The 23,059-nt window shown below is 29.8% G+C and overlaps 1 protein-coding gene across 2 annotated transcripts in view; it reads left to right on the forward strand.

The window, feature by feature from the left end:
• LOC143245071 (very long chain fatty acid elongase AAEL008004-like) overlaps positions 1 to 13,206 on the forward strand; it is a 54,113-nt gene extending 40,907 nt beyond the window's left edge. For both annotated transcript variants that reach the window (XM_076490889.1, XM_076490890.1), the window contains 4 exons: positions 4,163 to 4,219; positions 4,850 to 4,955; positions 8,348 to 8,484; positions 8,833 to 13,206. In XM_076490889.1, coding sequence (XP_076347004.1) covers positions 4,163 to 4,219; positions 4,850 to 4,955; positions 8,348 to 8,484; positions 8,833 to 9,168 — 636 coding nt within the window. In that variant the 3' untranslated portion in view covers positions 9,169 to 13,206. The remainder of the gene's footprint in view (positions 1 to 4,162; positions 4,220 to 4,849; positions 4,956 to 8,347; positions 8,485 to 8,832) is intronic.
• Positions 13,207 to 23,059: the final 9,853 nt, after the last annotated feature.

The raw sequence follows: 23,059 nt of genomic DNA on the forward strand, positions 1-23,059 counted from the left end.
ATAATCTTAAAACTTCCTTAACAAAAGATTTGTTCTCATGTATTAAAGCTGAGTGATTAATGGATATAATCAGTTATCTCTGACCATTAATCAATGCCACTCAAAATTATAAATTAATTGAAATTATTATTAAATTGATTAATATTATAAAAATTATCAACTGATCAAAAGTAGTGTTTTAAATATTACTGTTTTAGTTTATTCTATCTATCCAAGTAATTGAAATATTATCATTGTTAGCTCTTATTATTTCTTATTGATTAGGTTTGTTCAACTTAATCAGTTAGTGCCATGATAGAGGAAAATAACAAATTAATTCCAATTGGTGTTTTCAGTTATTCTAACCATTCAATTAATCAGAACATCACCTTTATTTCTAATTATTATTTTTTTATTAGTTCAAGTTTGTTAAGCTTTGAGTTAGCATAGTCCAGTGAAATCAGGTAATAGTCCCATGATTCAAGGTCACACAGTTGATTCCTGTTCCTAGTAAACATGCTTTTCGTTTTAGCCATGGGTAATGTTATATTTGTCATTCACTAATGGCAAAGTGACTAAAGCTACCTGCCACCATCTGAAGTTCTGAATTTCTTGCCAAAGGAAAGTAAACTACATGGAAATGTAGCCACTAATTTCTGGGCTGTTTTTGTACTGGTAATTAGTGGGATTGACTGTGACATTATAGTTCCTTATAGCTTAAAGGACAAATCTGTTGGGTGGCACTTGTCATTGAATCTGTGATCTGCAGTTAATGAAACAACCACCCTAACCACTAGGCTATGTTGCAAAGTGGTATTATAATTTAACAGTCAAACCCATTCATTAATAAAGAGTAGCTCAAGAGTTGACTGTGGGTGCTGCTGGCCAGTTGCCATTCCTTTATTTGACATTTCAAAATTAGGATGTTGACAGATAACTTCAGTAGCTTTTTCATAACTGTAACAACCATGTTCAACTTCATAATAACATACCAACTGCCCTTACATGTAACAAGATAGCTAGTACTACTTCCAGTGATGTGACTGCTTATATATTGCTTAAAAACTTGAAGTAGTGGTCATGGATTAATAAGTAGCTACAGTTATGCCATTTTTTGTATTTTCTTTGTTTAAACTAAACAATGGTGTAGTTTTGATTTGAAATATTGCTTATTTATTACAAGCTACAGATGTAACCAGTGTTCCTTAAGATTGCTTTAATAAAAAATTTATAACAAATTAATGTTCATTATTTATTATTTGCTCAAAGAAACTGTTGAATGTTGGTTAACTTGTTTTGCTTACTTAATTTTTTGTCAGAATTTACTATACATGGACTAAACAGTATATAATATCCTCATGTTATTAATCTGTTTATACTAACAAGAATCCTGTTTAATTATGACCAGCTCAAGCTAGATAGGAAGCTCTTAAACAAAACTTGTGTATAATTAAATAGTGATTGTAATGTAATGAGGAGGTAAATTGTTGAACTGGCATTTTGTTGAGTCACAGCAATATGTAGTTATGTTTTATCAAGTTGTAACTTTGATCCCTGAAATTAAAGATAAGTAACTTATGTTAACCTGTAGTTAATAGTAATTTTGTTAATCACTATTATGTTTAGTATTTTCCTGAATTATAATAAATGGCACAAAGTAATATTAATTGTTTGCAACAAAAATAATAGTCTTGTGAAAAGTTAAGGTAAACCCAAAGAACAGTATTAATCAAATGTGCATAGGCTGGTCCACTGGACCAATTATGTATTGGACAAAGAGTGTTGACTATAACTCTGAATTTACTATGTGTCTACACAAAATGTGGCAGGCATTTAGGAAAATTTACCAATCCGTTGTACACAAAAAATCTAATGTGTTACAAAAGTATTTGTTTTCAATATATATCTATAAATTTACATCAATCTGACTTAAATTAGTAAGTCGGTGATATTCAAGTGAAAAGTAAAAATACTTGTCTATCACACCATTTGAATGTTGAATTCCATAACTTCCAGAACCCCTAAAATGCATATATCAAAAGCTTTTTCATTACCCATGGATATTGTATCAGGTGTTTACTTTTCTGTACCATGAACTGTTTTTAAATCAGCAGTGTAGTGTACAACAAATAGCTGATAACTCTGATCTCAAATGCACAATACCATGTTAAATAGTACACTGTAAAAGGCTGTAACATGTATACTTTAACCCTAACCAATACACATTGGGTTAATCATATTTTAAGCTTGTTATAGGATTTGTCATGTGTCTCTGTGATATATTTTCATGTACAACAGTTTATAATTAAAATTGTAAATTAATCCTAAATAATTATACCTGGAGATGTATATCACAGTAAAGAAGGGTGGTTCATAAATGTCTTGAAAGAAAAAAATATGAGAAGATAGATTAGAAGTAAGTAATAATTAACCCTTTCATGATGGGTCAAAGGTCAAAGGCCATGTTGTATTTGGTGTTTTGTGAAGTACTATTTTATGAATTTATGTTAAAGTTTGAAATAAAATTGTAGATTATAATTCAAACTTTAATGTTATATAAAAGTGATGTCAAAATACTAAGTCTATAGTTTTGCTTAAATTAGGAACTCAAATTATCAATACTGGCAAGCTAGAATATAAAATAAGAACAAACCTCATATATTTTTAATTTGTTGAGATATGGCTTGTGTAGTGACTCAAACACAGTGGCCCTATTAACCTCTTTCCATGTTTGGAAATGGTCCCTCTATGACATGTAAATAACCAATCGACAGTTCACAATGTCCCCTAGTGGTTTTCTCAGCCATTTTAATCTGTGAAAAGGCTATCATGTTCTTTCAAACTGAGATTTTGAAGAGGTGGATTGTCTTTAGTGTGCTCCAAGTTTCATACTTTTTTAGACCTAAATGTAGCATAGTTACTAGCTTAAATTATAGTGGAATTTTTGTGGTATCAGTATAGTTATTTATGATTTTTTTTGTTTTTTAATTGTTTATATAAAACCTAAAAAAATTTTGTTTGATATTTTGCTAAATTTTAAACAACCTATGTACAGCAGCAACGGAGTTCAAAAGTTGTAGCTAGAAGAAATAATTGTTTGTTTTACTTCTCTATTGTTCTATATTTTAAGAAAAATAAGTTTCATAACTTATTTCTAAATAGTAATAATCTGTATACATATGTATAGCAATTTAAATATTACTGTATAATACAAAATACTAGTCCACCAAAACACAGCCAAGACTGGGTCAGTTTTATATAATTGGATACAGTAACACGAGTGTATGTGCACTGCATCAGTGCTAGTTATGTACTGTTAGTTAGACTGTAAGGTTAATAAGTGATAAATATGTAACATTATGAGACTTAAACTACTTTGACAAAACATTTGTATTTTCATGTTATAATATGTAGTCCTTCTAGCACGAAAACAAACATAATTTTTATTTATTTCCTAATTTTTTATGATGGTTATGAGGTTAGTCAATTCACATACCCTGCAGATTGTATAGAACATAACATAAAAACTAATATATATAATATATTTAAGAAGTTTGAGATTACACAAATAATATTTGATATTTTTGGGCAAAAGAATAGTTTTTTAATCATAACATGAAATCACTTTGTACTCAGACTAGTAACCAAACGTACTCATTATTTTCAATAAACAAATCTTTAGTAAAAATATTTCATAAAAATTGATTTTATTTTTGTGTACAAATCTTGTAATTTTTACTAAAAGTCTGCGAATTTTGTGAAGGTTCACATATTGTATCAAAAAGTTGTAATGTAAATACTTAATACATGTAAAGATGTATTAGAACTTATGTATATTATACTAAGCCCATCACAAAAGGTTAATGAGCTCAAAGATTAAGTTGTTAGCAAATTTCACCAATTGCCTAGCTCTGTCTTGTGTTACTGTGACTGTAAGCCTATCATTCGCTAACTTTTACTTCCAGAATGATAAGTTTATCAAACAAGATAAAAGTTAGAGAAAATGCTTTAAAATATTTTAATTGTCCAGAGGGTGTGTCAAAACACCAAAAGTATAGACTTGCCTTTTGTAGAAAAAGTTTGTTTTCTTTTTCCTGTACAACTATTACTGAAATTATATTTTGGGGGTTTACCGATATTCAGTTTATTGATGTATTGAATATGTCATCTTTTGTTTATTTAGATGGCTAACCTGGCCTGGTGGTATTATATATCAAAGTTTGTAGAATTCACTGATACTGTAAGTGGCATAAATTCAAATAATTCTAAAATCATTGGAAATTTATTAGTTTTATATTATGGACATTAGTTTATATTCTACACTTAGAAAAATGTATAATGAAGTGAAAAAAAAATATTTATTTGACATTTGAAACTAGCTATTACTTTTTTACAAATAAAACTTTTCTGTTTGTAAATCAATTAAAATAGTGATTTTGCAATTTAGGTAATAAAATACTTGCAACTGAAATTTGCATGAATATTTTTTTAATGTACATGATAAAGAAATAATGGATTAAAAGTTAAATAAAGGTAACTGAAGCCTTAGAAATTTCTTACCGATATTAATCAACATTTAAACAAATAATGTGTAATTATAATATTTACATGAATTGTAAAAATATTTATAAAGTTACATAATATTGCAGCAATGTTTAAGAACAATAATTATGAAAAACTATTTGTTTATTTTGTATTTATTTTTCATTTTATATCCTAAAACATTTTGCACATGAATAGTGGATAGCGATAAACATTTTCCTTTTATTTAAAAAAAACACAACTAAATTTTTTAGCAGATTTGTAAAATTGTATAATTTATTTCTAAGCTGCTAGGTGAATAATAATAATTCTTTTTACCACTTGCCAGATTTTCTTTGTATTCCGGAAAAAATTCAGTCATGTATCAACTTTACATGTTATACATCATGGGGTCATGCCAATGAGTGTGTGGTGGGGTGTTAAATTTACTCCAGGTAAGCTATGTAATTGACACATTGGTATATCCATTTGTGGAAATACAGCAAATAGTAAAAAAAGTTTTCAATATTATGTAAATTAGCTTGTAATTATTAAAGAGTTCACCATGGATATAATCTGTTATATGTTTAGCAGCCAGTTACAAATAACAGGCATATTGTAAATACAAGACAATATTTAAAAGAATATATCAGGGTATAATGTACTGCTAAATGTAATGGGATAATCTGTTGTTAATAATACAGTAATTACTAAGTTATGATATAGTTATCTATTAAATTTTATTAAACTGTATGCAAGAAACAAAGAAACTTGCTGAACTTAATGTACAGCATATTTATACTAAAAATGTTCTAAATATTATAATTCTGATAAGAGTTAGCATTGCAAAAGATGCAATGAATTTGAAAAAATACCTCGACTCACAGTACAAATTAATTATTTTTTTAATTTGAGGAAAATTAATTATGAAAATTTTTAAGTGCAAAAACAAGTTCTGTTATGTTTTTAATTGTGTTAATGTTTTGATTTTAATTTGTAAATTATAGGTTATTCTGAGAGGATAACTCACCTCATGCACATATTGGCTATCTTCTACAGTGTGCTTACCAAAAAGAGTTGCATACCACATATCACTAGGTGAGGGTTGTCTCATGAATTGTGCTCTTGGATGAGTATGTTATCAAACAGTAAAGGCCCTTCACCAATAGGAGAGCAACACACTTCCATGCTCACTAATTCCCTCTGTGCATTTGTATCATTAATCTTCATTCTTTTCCTTGGCATTGAAAACCTGTTCAATTGAGTGTGCAAAACCAATAAATAAATTTGTATTTCATATGTCCTTCTGTAGCCACTTACTATTCAGCAGAGTCAAGATGACTACACTCAATATCAGTGTTCACTACATAACAAGTGTGCTCTCCTCCATAGCTGGTGTAAGTCCTGTAAAGTCTGATGAAAGAGTTAAGATGAGTGCTGCATACACAACTATGATGTATCTTTCATGTACCCTTCTCCCACTGCTGTTACTGGGCTCATAGACTGACATTTGAGCTGAGGATCTTAGTGTCCATAGTATATACAATAAAGTGCCCTCATCCTACAATTCGTATTGGTCCTATAAAATCTAATGGTAGAGTTCAAGTGAACATAGATACTCATCACAAATTCTCTTCTTTCACAGCTGGTTCTAAGCCATCAAGTCTGATGAAAGAGCTGAGGTGAGCATATGAGGTATGGTCTGAAAGAGACCCACACATTACATCTATTGGCTGTCATATGACTTTTGCACCAACACTTAGCCATTTACTAATTCTGCCCATTCCTGCTAAACACATTTCACTTCTCCCTTGTATAAAAAGAAGTATAATTTCCCATGGATGTGCTCTATGAAGCCTGTGACATTAGTTGTCATACCTCGTGGTCATAATTCACACACTTTTTGAAGGATAGTTGTTTGGGTAAATTTTTCATTGGTTCTTCCACCATATCAGCATGAGATTCTCACTAATCTGTATGAAGAGGCAAATAATCATCATGGAAGTCAACATTTTCTTTACCTGAAAATGCATTTCTGATAGATACCTCCCCATCATTCCCACTTCTGACGCACATTTTCTTAGTTGAAGATTAACATATAAAATGCACAGGGGAAATAGTGCACATAGAGATGTGTCACCCTCTTGTTGATGGAGGGCTTTTGTCACATGATAATGTCATCATGCAATGATATAATTCACATAAAATCATGTTAAATTAAGTGGAGGCTGCCTCAAGTGCCAAACAAATCCCATTGAAACATGTGCAGAAGATAGCTAATTTATGTGAGAGGTAAGTATCTGTCAGAAGCACATTTTCAGCTCCGAAAAATACCAGCTAATTGTTGGCTTTGTTTGAAAGATTTTGTAATAATTAATTGCATCAAATTCTATTATGTAAATTGTTTTTATATCTTTATATTAACTGTGTAATTTTAGAATAACATAGCCTGTTTGTGTTTCACAAAGTTTAGACATCAAATTCTGGTGTTAACTGATGTTTTACGTAAAACAGTGCCTTGTGGAATTTTATTATATTAGATATGAATTGCTTAGTTCTCATGATAACTTGATGGTAATAAACAAAATTATGAAAATTAGCATATGTGTTTATAACTGTTTGAAGTAATTCCTCTAATTGAGAGGACTTAATGAATAAAAGACATTGTTCAAGTTAATAATATTTGTACTAAAGTCTTTGTAATTGTTTCTTGAAGTATTCTGAAATTTTGTCTTTAGATATTTTTATGGATCATAAATTAGCAGTATGACTACTGGTTTGTGTGTCTCTGGCTGCAATTGTTTAAAAATAAAGTCGTTACCACAGTTGATAGTCTGTATGACTTTGTTTATGCAGACATTTCCAAATAAAGAAATGTTCTGTTTTTGTTTTAACCTATGATAAGAAGTGTTAGGAGATCTAACTGAGGCTTATTTCACTTAAGCACACATTTATTTACATTGGTAAAAAGAGTAATTTAAAGTTATTGAAGTATAGATGAAAGGCACTTTAGGAACCTCTTCACAGCTAAATGAAGGATGATTAATGTTTTTTACTCATTTTATCTTTTTTTCTCCAGTTTCTTTACATCTTTGCTAAAGTATTTGATCTATGGCTACAAGGATTGGTAAAGTTTGTTACATAAACAGTTCAGAATTAAAATAAAATCCTATGATGAGTGGTAATTAGATCACTCTCTACCTTATTACATCTTTGACTTTAAGCTGACTTAAAACACAAAATCATAGAACTTTGATTAATGCTTAACTAGACAGTTATTTCATTACAGAACTGTTTGACATCTATGAAAGTATATGTCAAATGTACATTGGGAAACTTAAGTGATTTGAGTTAGAGTATTCTACATCACTGAATAGTTTTATGTTTGAGTAAGGTTGAAACTCATTGTGCATTATATATTAGAAAACTCATGTTAGATAGATTTGTGGGGTACAGTATTCTACATTATGGAGAATTTTTTTATCTGTGTAACATAGAAAGTCTATATACAACGTACAATAAGAAACAAGTTGTTAGGTAGATGTAGGAATTATGGTATTATACATTACAGAATAGTCTTACATCTACAAGGGAGAAAGTCAGTATATAGTATATGAAAGGAAGCACATTATGTAGATCTATGCTACAGTATTTTATGTGTGTGTGATCATAGATTATTACTGTGACACAGGACCTCTTTTAAAGTTTTAAAAACAATTAGATAAATCATTGAGATAAGGTCTTTTGTGGACACATGATTATAAATTATTAATGTGAAACAATTTGTTTTTTGCAGTCAACTGATAAATAATTGATTGATTAAAATATATAACTTTCCCTCATCTAGGTGGTCATAGCACATTTTTTGCCTTTGTCAACAGTTTTGTGCACATCCTTATGTACATATACTATGGTGTAGCTGCTATTGGCCCTCACATGTACAAGTATTTGTGGTGGAAGAAGTATATGACTGCAATTCAAATGGTAAGTTTATCTGATCTCTAGATGTGAGAAATTTGATTAATATCTCTCAATTTATTAAGAGTAATATTTTGTAGATTTTTGTTCATATTTAATACAATTGTCACAGAAGTGTACATTAATTATTTTGCTGCATTTATTACTGTTCGTCTTTAAAATAATGTTGTATAAAAATAACACACTGGTTTATCCTTTACACTTGACCTTTAATACCAATATACATTTGTTCCAACATATGAATCAAAGAGTTTGAATATAAATAGAATTTTTTGCATCATCAAAATGTTTGATAAACAGTATCCTTCCTTAATTCGTTTAGTTGTCTAACAATATATATTTTTATTAATTTAGGTACAGTTCATCATGATTTTTGTGCACTCTTTTCAACTTTTGTTTCGTGAATGTGACTATCCAAAGGGTTTCATGTGGTGGATTGGCTTCCATGCTGTTCTCTTCTGGTTCCTTTTCTGGGATTTCTACAAGAATGCTTATGGAAAATCAAAGAAGAAGGATGGTCCTGTTCTTCACGGAACCAAACATGTAACAAATGGTGGTATTAATGGCTCAGTCAAGGCAAATGGCATCCATCAAAATGGTGGCATTCAGACAAATGGTCTTCACAAAAGACATGAAAACAACAGTAATGGGGTCAACATAGAAGAAAAAAACTCTTGGAAATATGATTGATTCCACAGTAACTAATACATTATGTACTTATGTTTGTGTACATTTTATCAAACTACTGTATTTTGGTAACAAAGATGAGGAAGGTAGTTCTTTACGTTAGTTTAAATTGTTATTGTGAGAAAATGTACTTATTTTGTGATTATGATTGGGTAAAGAAAAAATACTATGAAGGGATAGTTATTCAGGGTGCTGGTTTTCATGCCTATCATTTCAGACAAGTGATTACAAAAAATGCTTGTCAGCTCTGTAACACTTCTCAATCATCAGAAGAATATTAGAAAACCATGACATATGAATCATCCATAAGTAAATACAAAATATTTTCCATTGCACCATTAGTTTCACTGAAAAATGAGAACCTCGACTCTCTTAAAAGGTTTGTTTTGGCATTAACTAGTAGTTTTTGTCAGTAGTTAGACCCTTTATTAGATTGCTCACTAGAACAACTAGCATAAAAATATGTTTTGTACTTCCTTTCTTTTAGTAGGCTGTCATTCCCAAGTTGTTTAGTGATTTGCATAAACCCATTAATCTTGTTTCAGTTTAGGCTGGAATATACAGTATTATCCTGAAAGTGGTATTGTATGATTTAAAAATTCAGGTTTGGTGAAACTTTTGTTTTCTGGAATTTATTTATACAACTACTACCTTTTTAAATGCATTTCTGATGAAGGCTGGCCTTAGTCTGTGTGGGGTCCTAGGTGGTGATGGTCAAATATTGGTCAGAACATTAAATGAGTGCTACAAAAGTAACTGTTTCTTTATTTTATTGTATTATACAATCTTGTATGTTATTATAATATGACAGGTACTGCAACAAAATAATACATCAAGCCTAGTTTAAAGGATTTTAAAAAAATTGAGTTTCTATAGTTTTTTTCATATGAAATAGCTGTTAATTTTGAAGGTTAGGAAGGTAAGCAACATTATCAAATGATAAAATAAAGTATTAAGAAAATATGAAGAAAAACAACAACAAATAAATGAACTAGAATAGTGCATGGACAAACTGCTAGATGGCAGTGTTATTTACTTATGAATAATTTGGTCATTTAATTTAAAGAAGTTATGTGCAGTCTACAGAGAGAAAAAAAGCAATGCCATTTTTAAAACTGAAATCCAGTACATAGTTTTGATATTTACAATTTAACCTGCAGCCATTATTAAATCCTTATTTCATTATGTGTCGTTAATTACCTGACAACGTAAGTTATGGAGGCATTTTTCTAGCTTTAACAGCAGTAAAGTTTTCTATTAAGTCTGAGTAGTCTTAAGTTTATGACAACTTTGCTTTCAGTGAAGAATATTGTGAATGTTCTTTAGTATACTGCATTACTGAGAAGAGGACAAGAAAAGTGTGCAATAAATGATAAAATATAAATAGGGCAACATTGTGCAATAAACATTATTTGAAAATAAACTATAGGCAAAACAATGTTTACATTATGCAATAAAAGTTTTAAAATTCCAAAAAAATTTCAGCTCATATGTAAGACACTATCATTCAAAACTGTAACATGGGCAGAGGATAAAAAAGTACCTTTTGGTTAATGTTTTTTAATTTGGGCTTACACATCTGACTTGTGTCCCTTTATGTTTAGCCCATTTTTATATCTTTGACCTTGTATTTTACCAATTTTGAGTGCAAAGACCAAATGTTTTGTCTGTAAAACAAAAGCTAAATACTCATCCATATTAACTTCTATGCCAGTGAATATTATGAAACATTCTTAAACTTCAGTTGGTACTTCTTGTGACTCTGCCACTTTAACAAAACTGTTGGTGGCAATTGGTCCTGGAGACTGATCTGATATGCAATCCATTATGACTGAGTGATATTTACCTTCCTTATTCCAGTTAGCTTTTGTACATTACAATTTATTTTCCATGCTTTTTTTTTTTCAGTGTATGGTTCATGAATCTCATTGCTAATTATCATTCTGACATGCTCTTTCATTACAGTGTTGAATGTGTCTAGCCAACATTTTAATCTGACAATAAAAATTTCATTATATAACTTGTATATCTTGCCAACAGATCTGCAAAAATTCATGTTATTCTGTGAGAGAAATTCAGTAATTACAAGAAGGCATTAGAAGACATAATTCCATCTTTTCACTGTTAATTTTTCTGCTCTTTTGTCAGTAATATTGATTGTTGAAAGTTGTTTCTGGAGTCATCCCATTTTTGAATGCATTCTTTGTGATGATATTGAAAGGTTGTGCTCATTAAGGTGAGGAAAAATGTTTCCAATCAGAAAAACCATCACATTCTAAAGGATACTGTTTGTACTTGCATCAAAAACAGAATATATGGTTACTACTTATAGAATACACAGGCCATCAGTGAATCAACAGCTCACCATTACAGAGCTTTCTCTTTGTGTATTTTTGGGAAAATGTTGCCAACTTCTATCCTGTGGATATTCGTAATTTTTGTAATGTTCAGGACTTTTTTTCTACCAATCTTCATCTGTATGGTGATTGTGGTCCTATTGCTGGATTGGTGTCGTCTGTCAAAGGCACTTCTTAAAGACCTTGTTTTCTACATGCTAATTGTCCTGTTATATAATCCTCTTTGCTTCATAATTCTAATCAAAAGACTGGTTGTCACTGTAAGTCTTTAGGCTATTATGAAAACCTTTATTCATTTACTTCCTGAAAAAGATTTTTAGTTGGCAACATTATATGGAAATACCACAGCAGAGCTCCTTGTTGCTACTTTTCTTGTATTTTTTTCTTTCCTTCTTTTTTATCCAGACTCTTACTTGTAAATTGCCAATATGATGATGTGTGTAGTAAATAAGCTTCATCTCGTGGCTTTCACTAAAATCCATGAGACTGTTTCAAGTCTTATGTAATCAAGTTCACAACATTTAGTGAATTCTGGGAGAAAAAGAAAAGTTAAGAGCTGAGTTATGAACCAAAGACATTTTAAATCAACTTGTTCTCAACACAGTTCCTGTGCCTCTGTTTTTCTGAGGAACATTATTAAACATGTGTTCATAATATTGTCAGATTTAACATTTTGTTTTCGTTGTTGTTAGTGACAGGCATGATCTCACAGCAGTTCTGGATGTGGCATGTGGCCCTATGCAGGTGCTTAACCCTAAGGCTGGTCCTCTCTTTGATGTTATAAAAAGTCTGATTTTCTAACTATTTTTCTGATTTAGCTCTATTTTTATTCAGTGAAGCACACAAGTAAAAATACTTTTGTTCTTTTATTTGACATTATCAACAGTTTTAACAGTGTGTTTGTTTATTAGCTAGATTTCATTATTATCCTTGCTCAGTTTATATTGTAGGGTTCCTTGACAGTTTAACAAGGTCATATTTAAAAAAAAAACTAGAAACGAGCTCAAATTACCAGCTCTTGAAGCACAAGATTGGTGCCTAAACACCTCTAGGCATAGTAACTGATTAGAATTAGAAAGATTGCATTTTATTATTCTTAATGTTTCATCAGCTCTGGGCTGACAACTATTGGAAAAATTACTTAAGATATTAATCATCTTTAATTTTTATTAAAAAGTCGTATAATTTAATGAAACTTTAGTAGTTTTTTTTACCTTTTCATTTTGATATGTGTGTGGATTTAGCTTCATTATTTAAGCCTTTTGTAATGAGTAATCATACAGACTTCAGTACTTTGTGTTCAATATGAAATGCATTATCTTTTTAGGCATTTAAAAATACTGCATGTGGAGATAACTCTGCACTGCCAATTCTGTAAGGGCTATTTGATTCAAGTGAAAATTTACTTATATTAAACCTAGGGACCAATTGAAATTCAACTACTTCTTATTCTTACTTGTAAATTTCTTATACCTGGTTCCAAGAATAGTGGAGAGATAGTTGATTTAAAAAAATAATATGAAACCATATTTCTACAGTATATAGTTCTGTTTAATTACAAGAAAGGAAGGGGGCAAAATTCAAGAGATTAATTAGACTTGCAAATGTTTGTATAAACAATGTAGAAGCCATTTTTTGGCATGCTTTATCAAATAAAGATTACACCATGAGGTCAAAACGAAAATCTTGCAAGGTTTATATTTTTTGTGGAAAATAACATTAATTACTTCTTGATAGAAAAAAGTAAAACCATTAAGAACAGGATTTTTCAAACTTGGAAATACATTTTGATGTATAATTTTTTAACCTTGTAATTTTTTTTTCTCCCTACTGGAACATATTTGTGAGGTGAATGTTAACACTCCTACGAAAAGACGTTTCTAGTCCTGATTTCTCCAAGCCCGTTCCCCTGGCTGTGGTTTCGCTAGATAGTAGATAGGGACAGTGGGAATCTCGTTAACCCATTCACTAATGGATTTAAATGGCAATTTAATTTAAATACAAAATTATTAGCCTAATATTAATAACCTTTCAAGTTGCTCTGGGGCCTATTAGGCCCCACTTTCCGTAGGAATGTTAAACAAGATTATATAAATAATGCCTCAAAAACATGATTGCAAAAATGTGTGCAGAAAAAAAAAATCGATTTTTTATGATTGTGTGTTATTAACTAAAACTGATTAATTTGTGACATTAAGTGGAGTTATATCATTATTATGGGATTTCCAATGAGCATGCACAACATTTATTGGATTTTCTATTCAGAGAACAAGAGAGAATTTTAATACCCAAAGGAAAATATGCACTTATACACTAATGGAAAAAGTAATGCAAGATGAGCAAAGTGCCAACAAGTAAAGCAAAGCTGTAATCATGTGTACTTTTTTAGAATAAGAAATATTGCAGAATATTTTCAGATGATGTGAAAAACTTTTTGGTTGATTTTATAATTATATGATATGGTATTTAGAACCCTAGACAACAGTTATCTTCCACTTTTGCTAACATTTAGTTCATTTTTTCTTACTTTGAAAGCATTTTTTAACACCAGTGCAGTCTAAGTTATTCCTTTAGATCATTGTAAGTTACATAATATATTGAAACATTTTGATAATGTAAACTCATCATCTTTGGGGTATTTGTTAAAAAATAGTTTCCATATCACTATTAACCCCACTAATACTTATAAATCGTTTATTACTAATATGACGTGACCAATATAAAAATAAGTATAACCATAAGATAGGGTGCACCATAGAATTTAGTTAGTGAACACAGTGTTATCTGTAGGCTTACTGTAGCCAGTTATACAATCCAATATTCTGATATTTTTATCCAATTGGTTCAAGCTATAGTAAACATTTTAACTAATGAGGATTTACTACATCACTATCTATGCATCTTTAACAAAGCCTTCCATTCATCTTGCAAATAGTACACAGTTCATAATACTTGTTTGTTAATAAACATGTTTGTGGAGCTGTAATGTGTATTTGGGTGTCAACAAAAAATAACTTGCTACACAGAAAAATATTAAATTAACACGTATTCAGTTAGAAGTATACCCTATGAATAAAGTATTTTGAAAATTCTAATCCATTTGCTTTGGCGTGGTTCTGTCACTGCAGTGCTGGAACATGTGTTGAGAATTATGCTTGCATATTGTTTGTCATACAGTTTCTCAAACACTTCTATCCCAAACATAATTGTGTTTGTTGCTTCAGGTCTACATGATGCAATGTATAAGAGACACCACGTGAAGACTCAAACCAAGTACGTTGAACTTGATAATTCATTTCAAGCACTTGCCTCATCTGACTATTTATTCCTTTCCAGCAAAAGTAGTTTTTACACTTCTATCAGTATATTTACCACACCGTTACTTGTGCAATATTATAGCTTAGTTACTCTGTAAATGAGGTACTCCACTATACTACATTTGTTTCTCTTGCCAGCATATTGCATATATTTTGAAATAGAAAGAAATAACTGACAATCATTTTGTATAAAAAGTTTGAAATTCTTTTATTAGAAATTACAATAGACTTAAATTGAAAATGTTCTGTATATATGTGAATATCATTCCTGTAAGTGTTAAGATTTATTTCTTAATAGGGAAGTTTTCTTAGGTGAAGGTTTTAAACATTATTTTGTGATTATTTTCATGAATTGTGTTACTTAACTTTTATATTAATCACTATACTTTCATAAGTTATTTTCCAAGTTTAATTACAGTAATCACAAATATGAATCATTAAATATAGGTTGGGTTATCCTTAACGCCAATAAATATATTGAGAATACTAATTATGTTGCAGTTCACGTAACTGTGTTTTACAAGTGTGTAACATGTAGGCATACTAGATGTTTTCTACCCCATTTATTTAACTCAGTAAATATTTACATAAATTTGTTTTCCAAAATGTACATGCCCACAAGTACATGGTTTAATGTCGAAATTTGTTTAACAAAGTGGTCTAGTTCCTTTTGTCCTAAGTAACCTTTGCTCTGGGTCATTTACCTATGCTATCATGTGTGCCTTGTCATAAAAAAGACATGAAGTTGAACACTACATAAAAGTAGTCTGAACTTTTCCACTAGTGAGTCAGATGATACCTTGAGGTTGCACTCTTCCTTACTCTTCATTGAGAATGACCAACAGTGGTATTGGTAGCAAATACACTGAGAATAGTAACATTGTATACATCTATATAATCTTATATTTTCTATCTGCAACACATTTTCTTCTTTACATAGGTCTCTGGAAGCTCCTTTATAAAGGTGCCATCCTTAGTAAATATACTCATTTTAATTATGTTTGTGAAATAAATACGTTGCGTTAACCATGTTTTACATTGTGTCCAGTATCTTTAATTCTTAGTAATTCAGCCAGAATAAGTAAATTCAAATTATTCTGCTAAACAGTAGGTAGGGGAAAGTTCAGAATTCAAGCTGCCTATGGCAGTGAATATGCTTTACACTTAAAGCTATGGATGCATTATAAATATGATATCTTCTATTTGATTAAGAGAAGCTGTACAAACAATGAATGCTCCTAGCTAATTGTCCTACCTCTGGTCAGTTCAAAATTAGAAATGGTTATATGTGACCCACAAACACATTTGGTTAAAGGTGTTGTTCAGGTTGGAAAATTACAATTCCAAGATGCATTTTACTGCTGCTATTAATATCATAAAAAAAGGATACAAGATTGAAACAATGTTTTCCATAAGTGAAGTATGTATTCATCATCTTTACATTTTTTTAAATGAACAGAATACTACTAAAAATATAATTATTGTGAAAGAAAAACACTAACATTTCATGAAAAGTTGATTATGAATTTATCAAATATTAACTGAAAAAATATATTTTAGTAAAAGCATACCTTCCATAGTATTACTCAGGAAACATAACTTCTACCTAAATAAATGTATCTAATGTTGCTATATTACTAGTTGTGGAGAACAAGTTTGGAAAGTTTGCATGTAGCTCTTGAACACAGACACTTTTTGCTTTATAAATCTATTCAGCTGAAAACAAACACTATTTTTAAATGTGACACATAAGCTATGGCCATGCCACAGATTTAAAATATCTGAGCAGAGACCAACCACATATTTAAGTACTAAAACTGCCCAACATTTTTGTTTTCAAAACATTTTTATGACATTGCTCTGGAAACATTCAAGTTTTCCAGTTCCATTATTTTAATATTGCACTGATTTACTAAGTATTGTAATGGTTTAAGACTGTTTGTCATGAATGAAATATAACCATGCTTTTTGAATTACTAAATAATGTAAAATGGTTCAAACTAAGAAATTAACAAGTTCATTGATGCAACAAGCTAAATATAATTTCTGTTTCTCGAAAATCTACCTCAACTTGATTGGCCATAACATACAAGATGAAGGCTACAGTAAGTTGGTGACTATCATTTAAATATATAAATGTGTACTAGGTAGAAAACTATACTTCTATTTCTGAATAAGTGATCACAGTACAAAATGTACATCCACGTAACCAATATTAATTTTTCAAGCACCAATTCACCTTTCAAAAATTAAAGACAAGTATAAATAATACAAAAACTTTAGTAATGCATTGTCTAACCAGTTTATTGAGGTACAGTGAATTTGACAAAGAAAGGATTTTTGTTTAACTTTAAAAATTACTTTAATGTTTAATCAAAAGGTATGACATTATCACTGCTAAAAAGTAAATAAAAATGCAATTGTTCTACATTACATAAGAACATAACATTAGAAGACAATCTCTTTGGAACATTTTTTTTATACAAGCTGCAATTTAATTATACCTTACAAATGAAACACATGCACACACATTGTTAGGTCTTTCCCCTTTTATTACAAAATTTACAAACACAAGTTCTAACATTACTTCTGCATCATTGTTTGTTTTCAGTTATGTTTGAAAAGCACATGTAACTGATTCACTGTTTTTTACCATTATCTACTTGATATTACATTTGCACAACACTGACCTGTTCTGAAGGCATATTCTGATGAGTAATGGCTTTGATACTGAATGACAAATCATCACAGTTGATTGAAAAATTACACTAACTGGTGAAAGTTACATTTAATTTTTAGCATTCATTATAATCTTAGCTATTATAACATATGTAATGAATTCTCAAAGATAACAATAAATTTAAAAATTACTAAAATCTGTGCTGATACACAACCATAGTTAACTACAAATTTCAATTTACCAATATTAAAGTGATAATTCAATTCCAATTTCCAATGAATTTGCAGTGACCTAAGTGATGATTCATTGTCAAAGTTGACTTGAATTTTGTGACTGGAATTAAATGGTAAATAATTTCCAAAGTAATGTATGACTTTACAGTGACTAAAATTAAAGTGATTATTTATTTCCAGAGTTGTCCATGAGTTCACAGTGACTAAAATTAAAGTGATTATTTATTTCCAGAGTTGTCCATGAGTTTACAGTGACTAAAAGTAACAATCATCCCCTGAGCTTATTATAAAGTTACAGTGATTAAAATGTGCATGCTGATCTGTTCTCACTAACTGTAAGCTTATATCTCAGGAAGATTTTAAAATACATTTACTCTAAATATTATTTATAGTGATCTTCATATGAAATGTTCATTAATCATTCATATTACAGCTTGCACTGACTGTAACTGAAAGCAGTAGTTTACTCTCAATCTTGGCTGAAACCTAACAGTTACAAAATCCTGGCAAAAAGATATTCCTCCATCAAGACAAATGTGGCAACTTTGCTGTGTCATAAATTAGTAAATAATGCTGGTGTTGTGACACACATGATCAAAATAAGCTCATTTTTAAATTTCCATTTTTATTTTACTGAATTTCAATAAAAATATCAATATTCTTAAGTTACTTGAAGTTGAAAAATTATGTAATAACAAATCCATTAAAAATACAAGAGATTGTCTTACAACAATAAAATTGAATGATAAGAGTTTCACCTTTCTGTTAATTAGCTGAAATATTCTTAAAATATTCAATTGAAAAAAAATAAACTAATACTCTCCTACACTAATGTTAAATCTCTCAGTAATTTGTTACAAAAAATACATATCAGATAATAAACCAAGCCCAGAAGATTCTCTTTAATTTTCTAAATTTTTCACTGCTAAGAGAGTACCTTAAGGGATTTATCTTGTCTTGGTATAGAAATTAATAATAGTGTAACATCTGTACTCTATAAGTGACTTGAAAACACTAACAAATACTGATTTTCAGACTCCATCATCACATTGCATGAACACTCTTAAGTGTATGAAGCACAAAACATGATGCACAAATTACATAAAAAAAAATATCAATACACCACTCATAATAATTAGGAAGACTTACAATATGTTAAAATAGAAGGGACAGGGACATAACAGAAAAACTGAACAATGAGGTAAATTGAAAATAATGTACTTGAGCACTGGATGCTCAACAAATAAAAAAATAAAACGCTACTCTTTTGTGCTAGGTTTGAAATGATACAAGACCAAAAAAAAAATGCAAATTATTTCAGAATATAATACTGGCTCTTTAATATTAGTATTATAGAACTTAAAAGAAAAAGTAAAGATTCCAAACACACCTGTAAAATACTTGCTACAGACACATTTATTCTTGACAATACTATGTAAATTAAGACATTTCCTCAGTATTACTAAACTTGTGAAAAGCATTAAGTGTATTTAATTATTAAAAAAGACTGCATTTTTGAACTGCTTGTCAACTTCCATTGATGAGATAGATTAAAATTTCAAACATTTTGTTTTTGTCAATTAAGAAATCTGTTGACTAATATTTCTATTTTTTTCTTAATTATGCTCCTGGGATGCTTCCCAAATTTAATCCAATTGCATTTATTATTTACAAAATCAGTAGAAGTTATTTTTATTACTTTGATTATCTCATATTCATCCTAAAAAGATATATTATAATTTTGTTGTCAATGGAAAAAAGCTGCTAAGGCTATTTTCTACTACCCCTAATTCTGAACACCCAACCACAAGAAAGGCTGACAGTAAACACTACCAACTCTTTGGCTACTTTTTGCCAACTAACAGTAAAACAGATGAACTGTGACATTATTATACCCTCATGATTGAAGGGACAAGCACATTTGGCAACAGGTTTTAACCCTGTAACACACAATTTTGAGTCAAGCACCTTGACCACCAGGCCATTTTCTGATATGCATTTTTAACTTTATGTTGTCACTCAACATTCTTGAAATATTTAATCCAAGAAAAGTTCTGATAAATATATTACTTCAAGCAAGTGAAAATTCAAATGCAAATTTTTAGTGATGAAACACTGAGTAAAGTTTCTTACAATATAACAAAAATTTTTACTTTGATTTTAAAACTTAAAAACATAAAAGTTCACCATATCAAGAGAAATATGGCTATTAAAAATAAAAAATATAAAGGTTTAAACACAGCAAGTACTATTTTTTTTATAAATACATCCAGTAGTTCAGCTTACTATAGGTAATCTATAAATAAAAATATCAATAACAATATTCAAAATTTTATATCCCTCAAGAGCTAGGCTGTTTAACACATACAGACGTTCAATCTTGAATTTTATTTTTTTATGCTTTTAATTTAATATATTTTGTGATTTACACTATTTGTGACTTTAAACTGTGTAAAATGGTTTTATAACATCATAAAACTGACAAAGAGCAAATATAAACATTCTATGTAAAACCAGTTGCAATATCATATCTAATGAAAAACATGCATTTTACAAATCCATCACTTGTAGAAAATGCCAGATCTTGTAACAAGTACAGTTCAGAAAAATCTGTCAAACTTTAAACAAATTTTAATAAAATACTTACACCATGGAGTCATATTTAACATACAATTTTAAAACATTGGATCATTTCATGCCATATAAGCAACTAACTTTTTTGTGTAAAAAACAAAAACATTAGAAATAATAGTTTAAGAATATTCATGACAAAGTTTTAGGTAGGTTACTAAATCATTTTGTATACATATATCATCAAATGCTTTCATATTTTTACAAACCTCAGAGTACATACTATTCATATGCAAGCTTTCTTAATAAAGTGAAGAAATATATAATGGCAAAGAAGTGCAAAAATTTCTATCAGAGTTCATACAAACTTGTGCGCTAAATGCATTAACATTACAAAGTTGGCTGCAACATACACAAAAATTAATCTTATAAACACTTTTTTTGTATAAAAACTTCAATAAGTTTTCATATTCTAATGGATACAGTGAAATCTGCCTACTTAGAAATTGTTTAAAAGTCTGATTAAAACTATAATATATTTTCTTGAAGCTTTGTCACATTTCATATTATTGACACATACAATATCAGTAGGGCATACATCTATTTGCAGTTTAGTAGATGCACATATTTTTACTTTAATATCATGCTTTAAATTAGTAGTCATCCCAAATATCTGTTTTGGGTTGATGTATCTACATGACAATTTTATGACAAATTATGGTTAAATCGCCAGTACCTACTCTAAACTGTTCTTTCAAGTCCCTTTCAACTAAAAGACTTTTAGAAATGCTTCTGTTTGTTTGTTTGTTTTGAATTTTACACAAAGCTACATGAGGGCTCTCTACACTAGCCATCCCTAATTTAACAGTGTAAGATTAGAGGGAAAGGCAACTAGTCATCCCTACCTACTGCCAATTCTTGGGCTACTCTTTTACCAACAAGTAGTGCGATTTATCGCCACATTATAATGTCCCCAAACTGAAAGGGTAAATATGTTTGGTGTGTGACAGGAATTCAAACAATGTCCAGCACCCTAACCACCTGACCATGCCAGGCCAGGAAATGCTTCTATCAGATTGTTTCCCACACCACTATATGTAAAAAAACATTATTTCCTTTTATCAGGAGAGTGGAACAACAAAGCAGTCAAATTATTTCTGAATATAGCTGAAAAATAGTTCAGAAATTCTTCAAATCACACATATAAAAAGAAGTGTACGGCATTCCAATAAAAACATCTATGTCTACAAGACTACAAATAGTAGTTGTTCAAATATGAATGTTTATATCTTCTGCTAACAGAATTAAAATTTTATAAGGTGCAGAACACTTAAATTTTATAAAAAAATAGAATTTGGTAGACTATCTGAAGAAAGTAAAGATTTTGAAGTTTCTCTAGATGGCACATTACAAACAAGAGAGCTGGAGAGTGTTCAATGTCACGCTTCACCCAAATGAGAAAAACTTCCTGATATGAGTTTAACGGCACATCTTAAATGCTTTCTCAGTAGCATACAGCTCAGGAGTTACAAACTTCATGCTTGTTGCATATTATTTTGTACGTATATTATATTTAAAGTTTCAAAATTTAATGTAATACAAACACCATCACAACATTCAAGCAAAATAAAAAAAAGTTTATATCTAATTATAACTTATAATATTGAGCTATAAGTTGCACAATAAGTAAGTATTATAAAACCATTAATGAACAACAAAAATCACAAACACAAGTTATAAGAAAAAGTCAGTTTTCATGATTTATATCACACGAGATAATTGTACCAGAAATTTAAAAGAAGGTCAAGCTTATACAATCACCATTATAATTTTGTCAAACTTAAGTTCAAAAATTAATAAATCCTGCAAAGATTTATACTGCATTCATACATTAAGGTACAGGTTCAGGGATAAGCCAGTCTTTTAACAATCTACACTGTACTCCTAACTGAGCTAAAAATAAACAGATCAGCCAGTCTTGTAATATTCATACTGTGCTCCTAATTAAGCTACAAGTTCGGGGATAAACAGTCTTGTATAAATATACAGTGAATTCCTGCATTACAAGTTATGGGGTCAGCCAGTATTGTAAAAACACATGCTATATTTATACATTAACCTACAATTTCTACATAATTCAATTTTACAAAGGTCATTGTTATTGTCCTAACTAGAATACAAGTGCTGGAATAAATAAGTCTTATAAAGATCCATATTGTATTCCTACATTACAAATTACGGGAGAAGTCAATATCATATAAGACCACACTGTAGTCCTAACTAAAACACATGTTCAGGAACAAGTCAAACTTTATAAAGAGCAACACTGTACTCCTATATTACGTTTCTGTTTGTTTTGTTAAGTGCAAAATTAAATAATGGACTACCTGATCATTGTCCATTGCAGGGAAACAAACCATGAATTTTAACACTGGAAGTCTATAAATTTACCACTGATCCATTGGGGAACACTGTATTAATTAAAAGTTTTAATCCCTTTTGTGATTTACCCAATTTATTTTGGACCAAATATTTCTTGCTGTATTTTTAATCACTTGCCCAAATTTATTCACATCTTATTATGTATTAAATACAGTGCTCACTACATGGCACTGGAAATTTTAGTTGTGCTGAACTGTATTAGATTTAGTCTGAATTATGTCATAAACACTGGAGAAAAGCATTCCTATTCTTAACTGTAGGTTTACTGAAATAGTATAGATCACATATAAATCC

This window comes from Tachypleus tridentatus, chromosome 2 (assembly GCF_004210375.1).
Source record: "Tachypleus tridentatus isolate NWPU-2018 chromosome 2, ASM421037v1, whole genome shotgun sequence".
In the NCBI taxonomy this organism is placed as follows: Eukaryota; Metazoa; Arthropoda; class Merostomata; order Xiphosura; family Limulidae; genus Tachypleus; species Tachypleus tridentatus.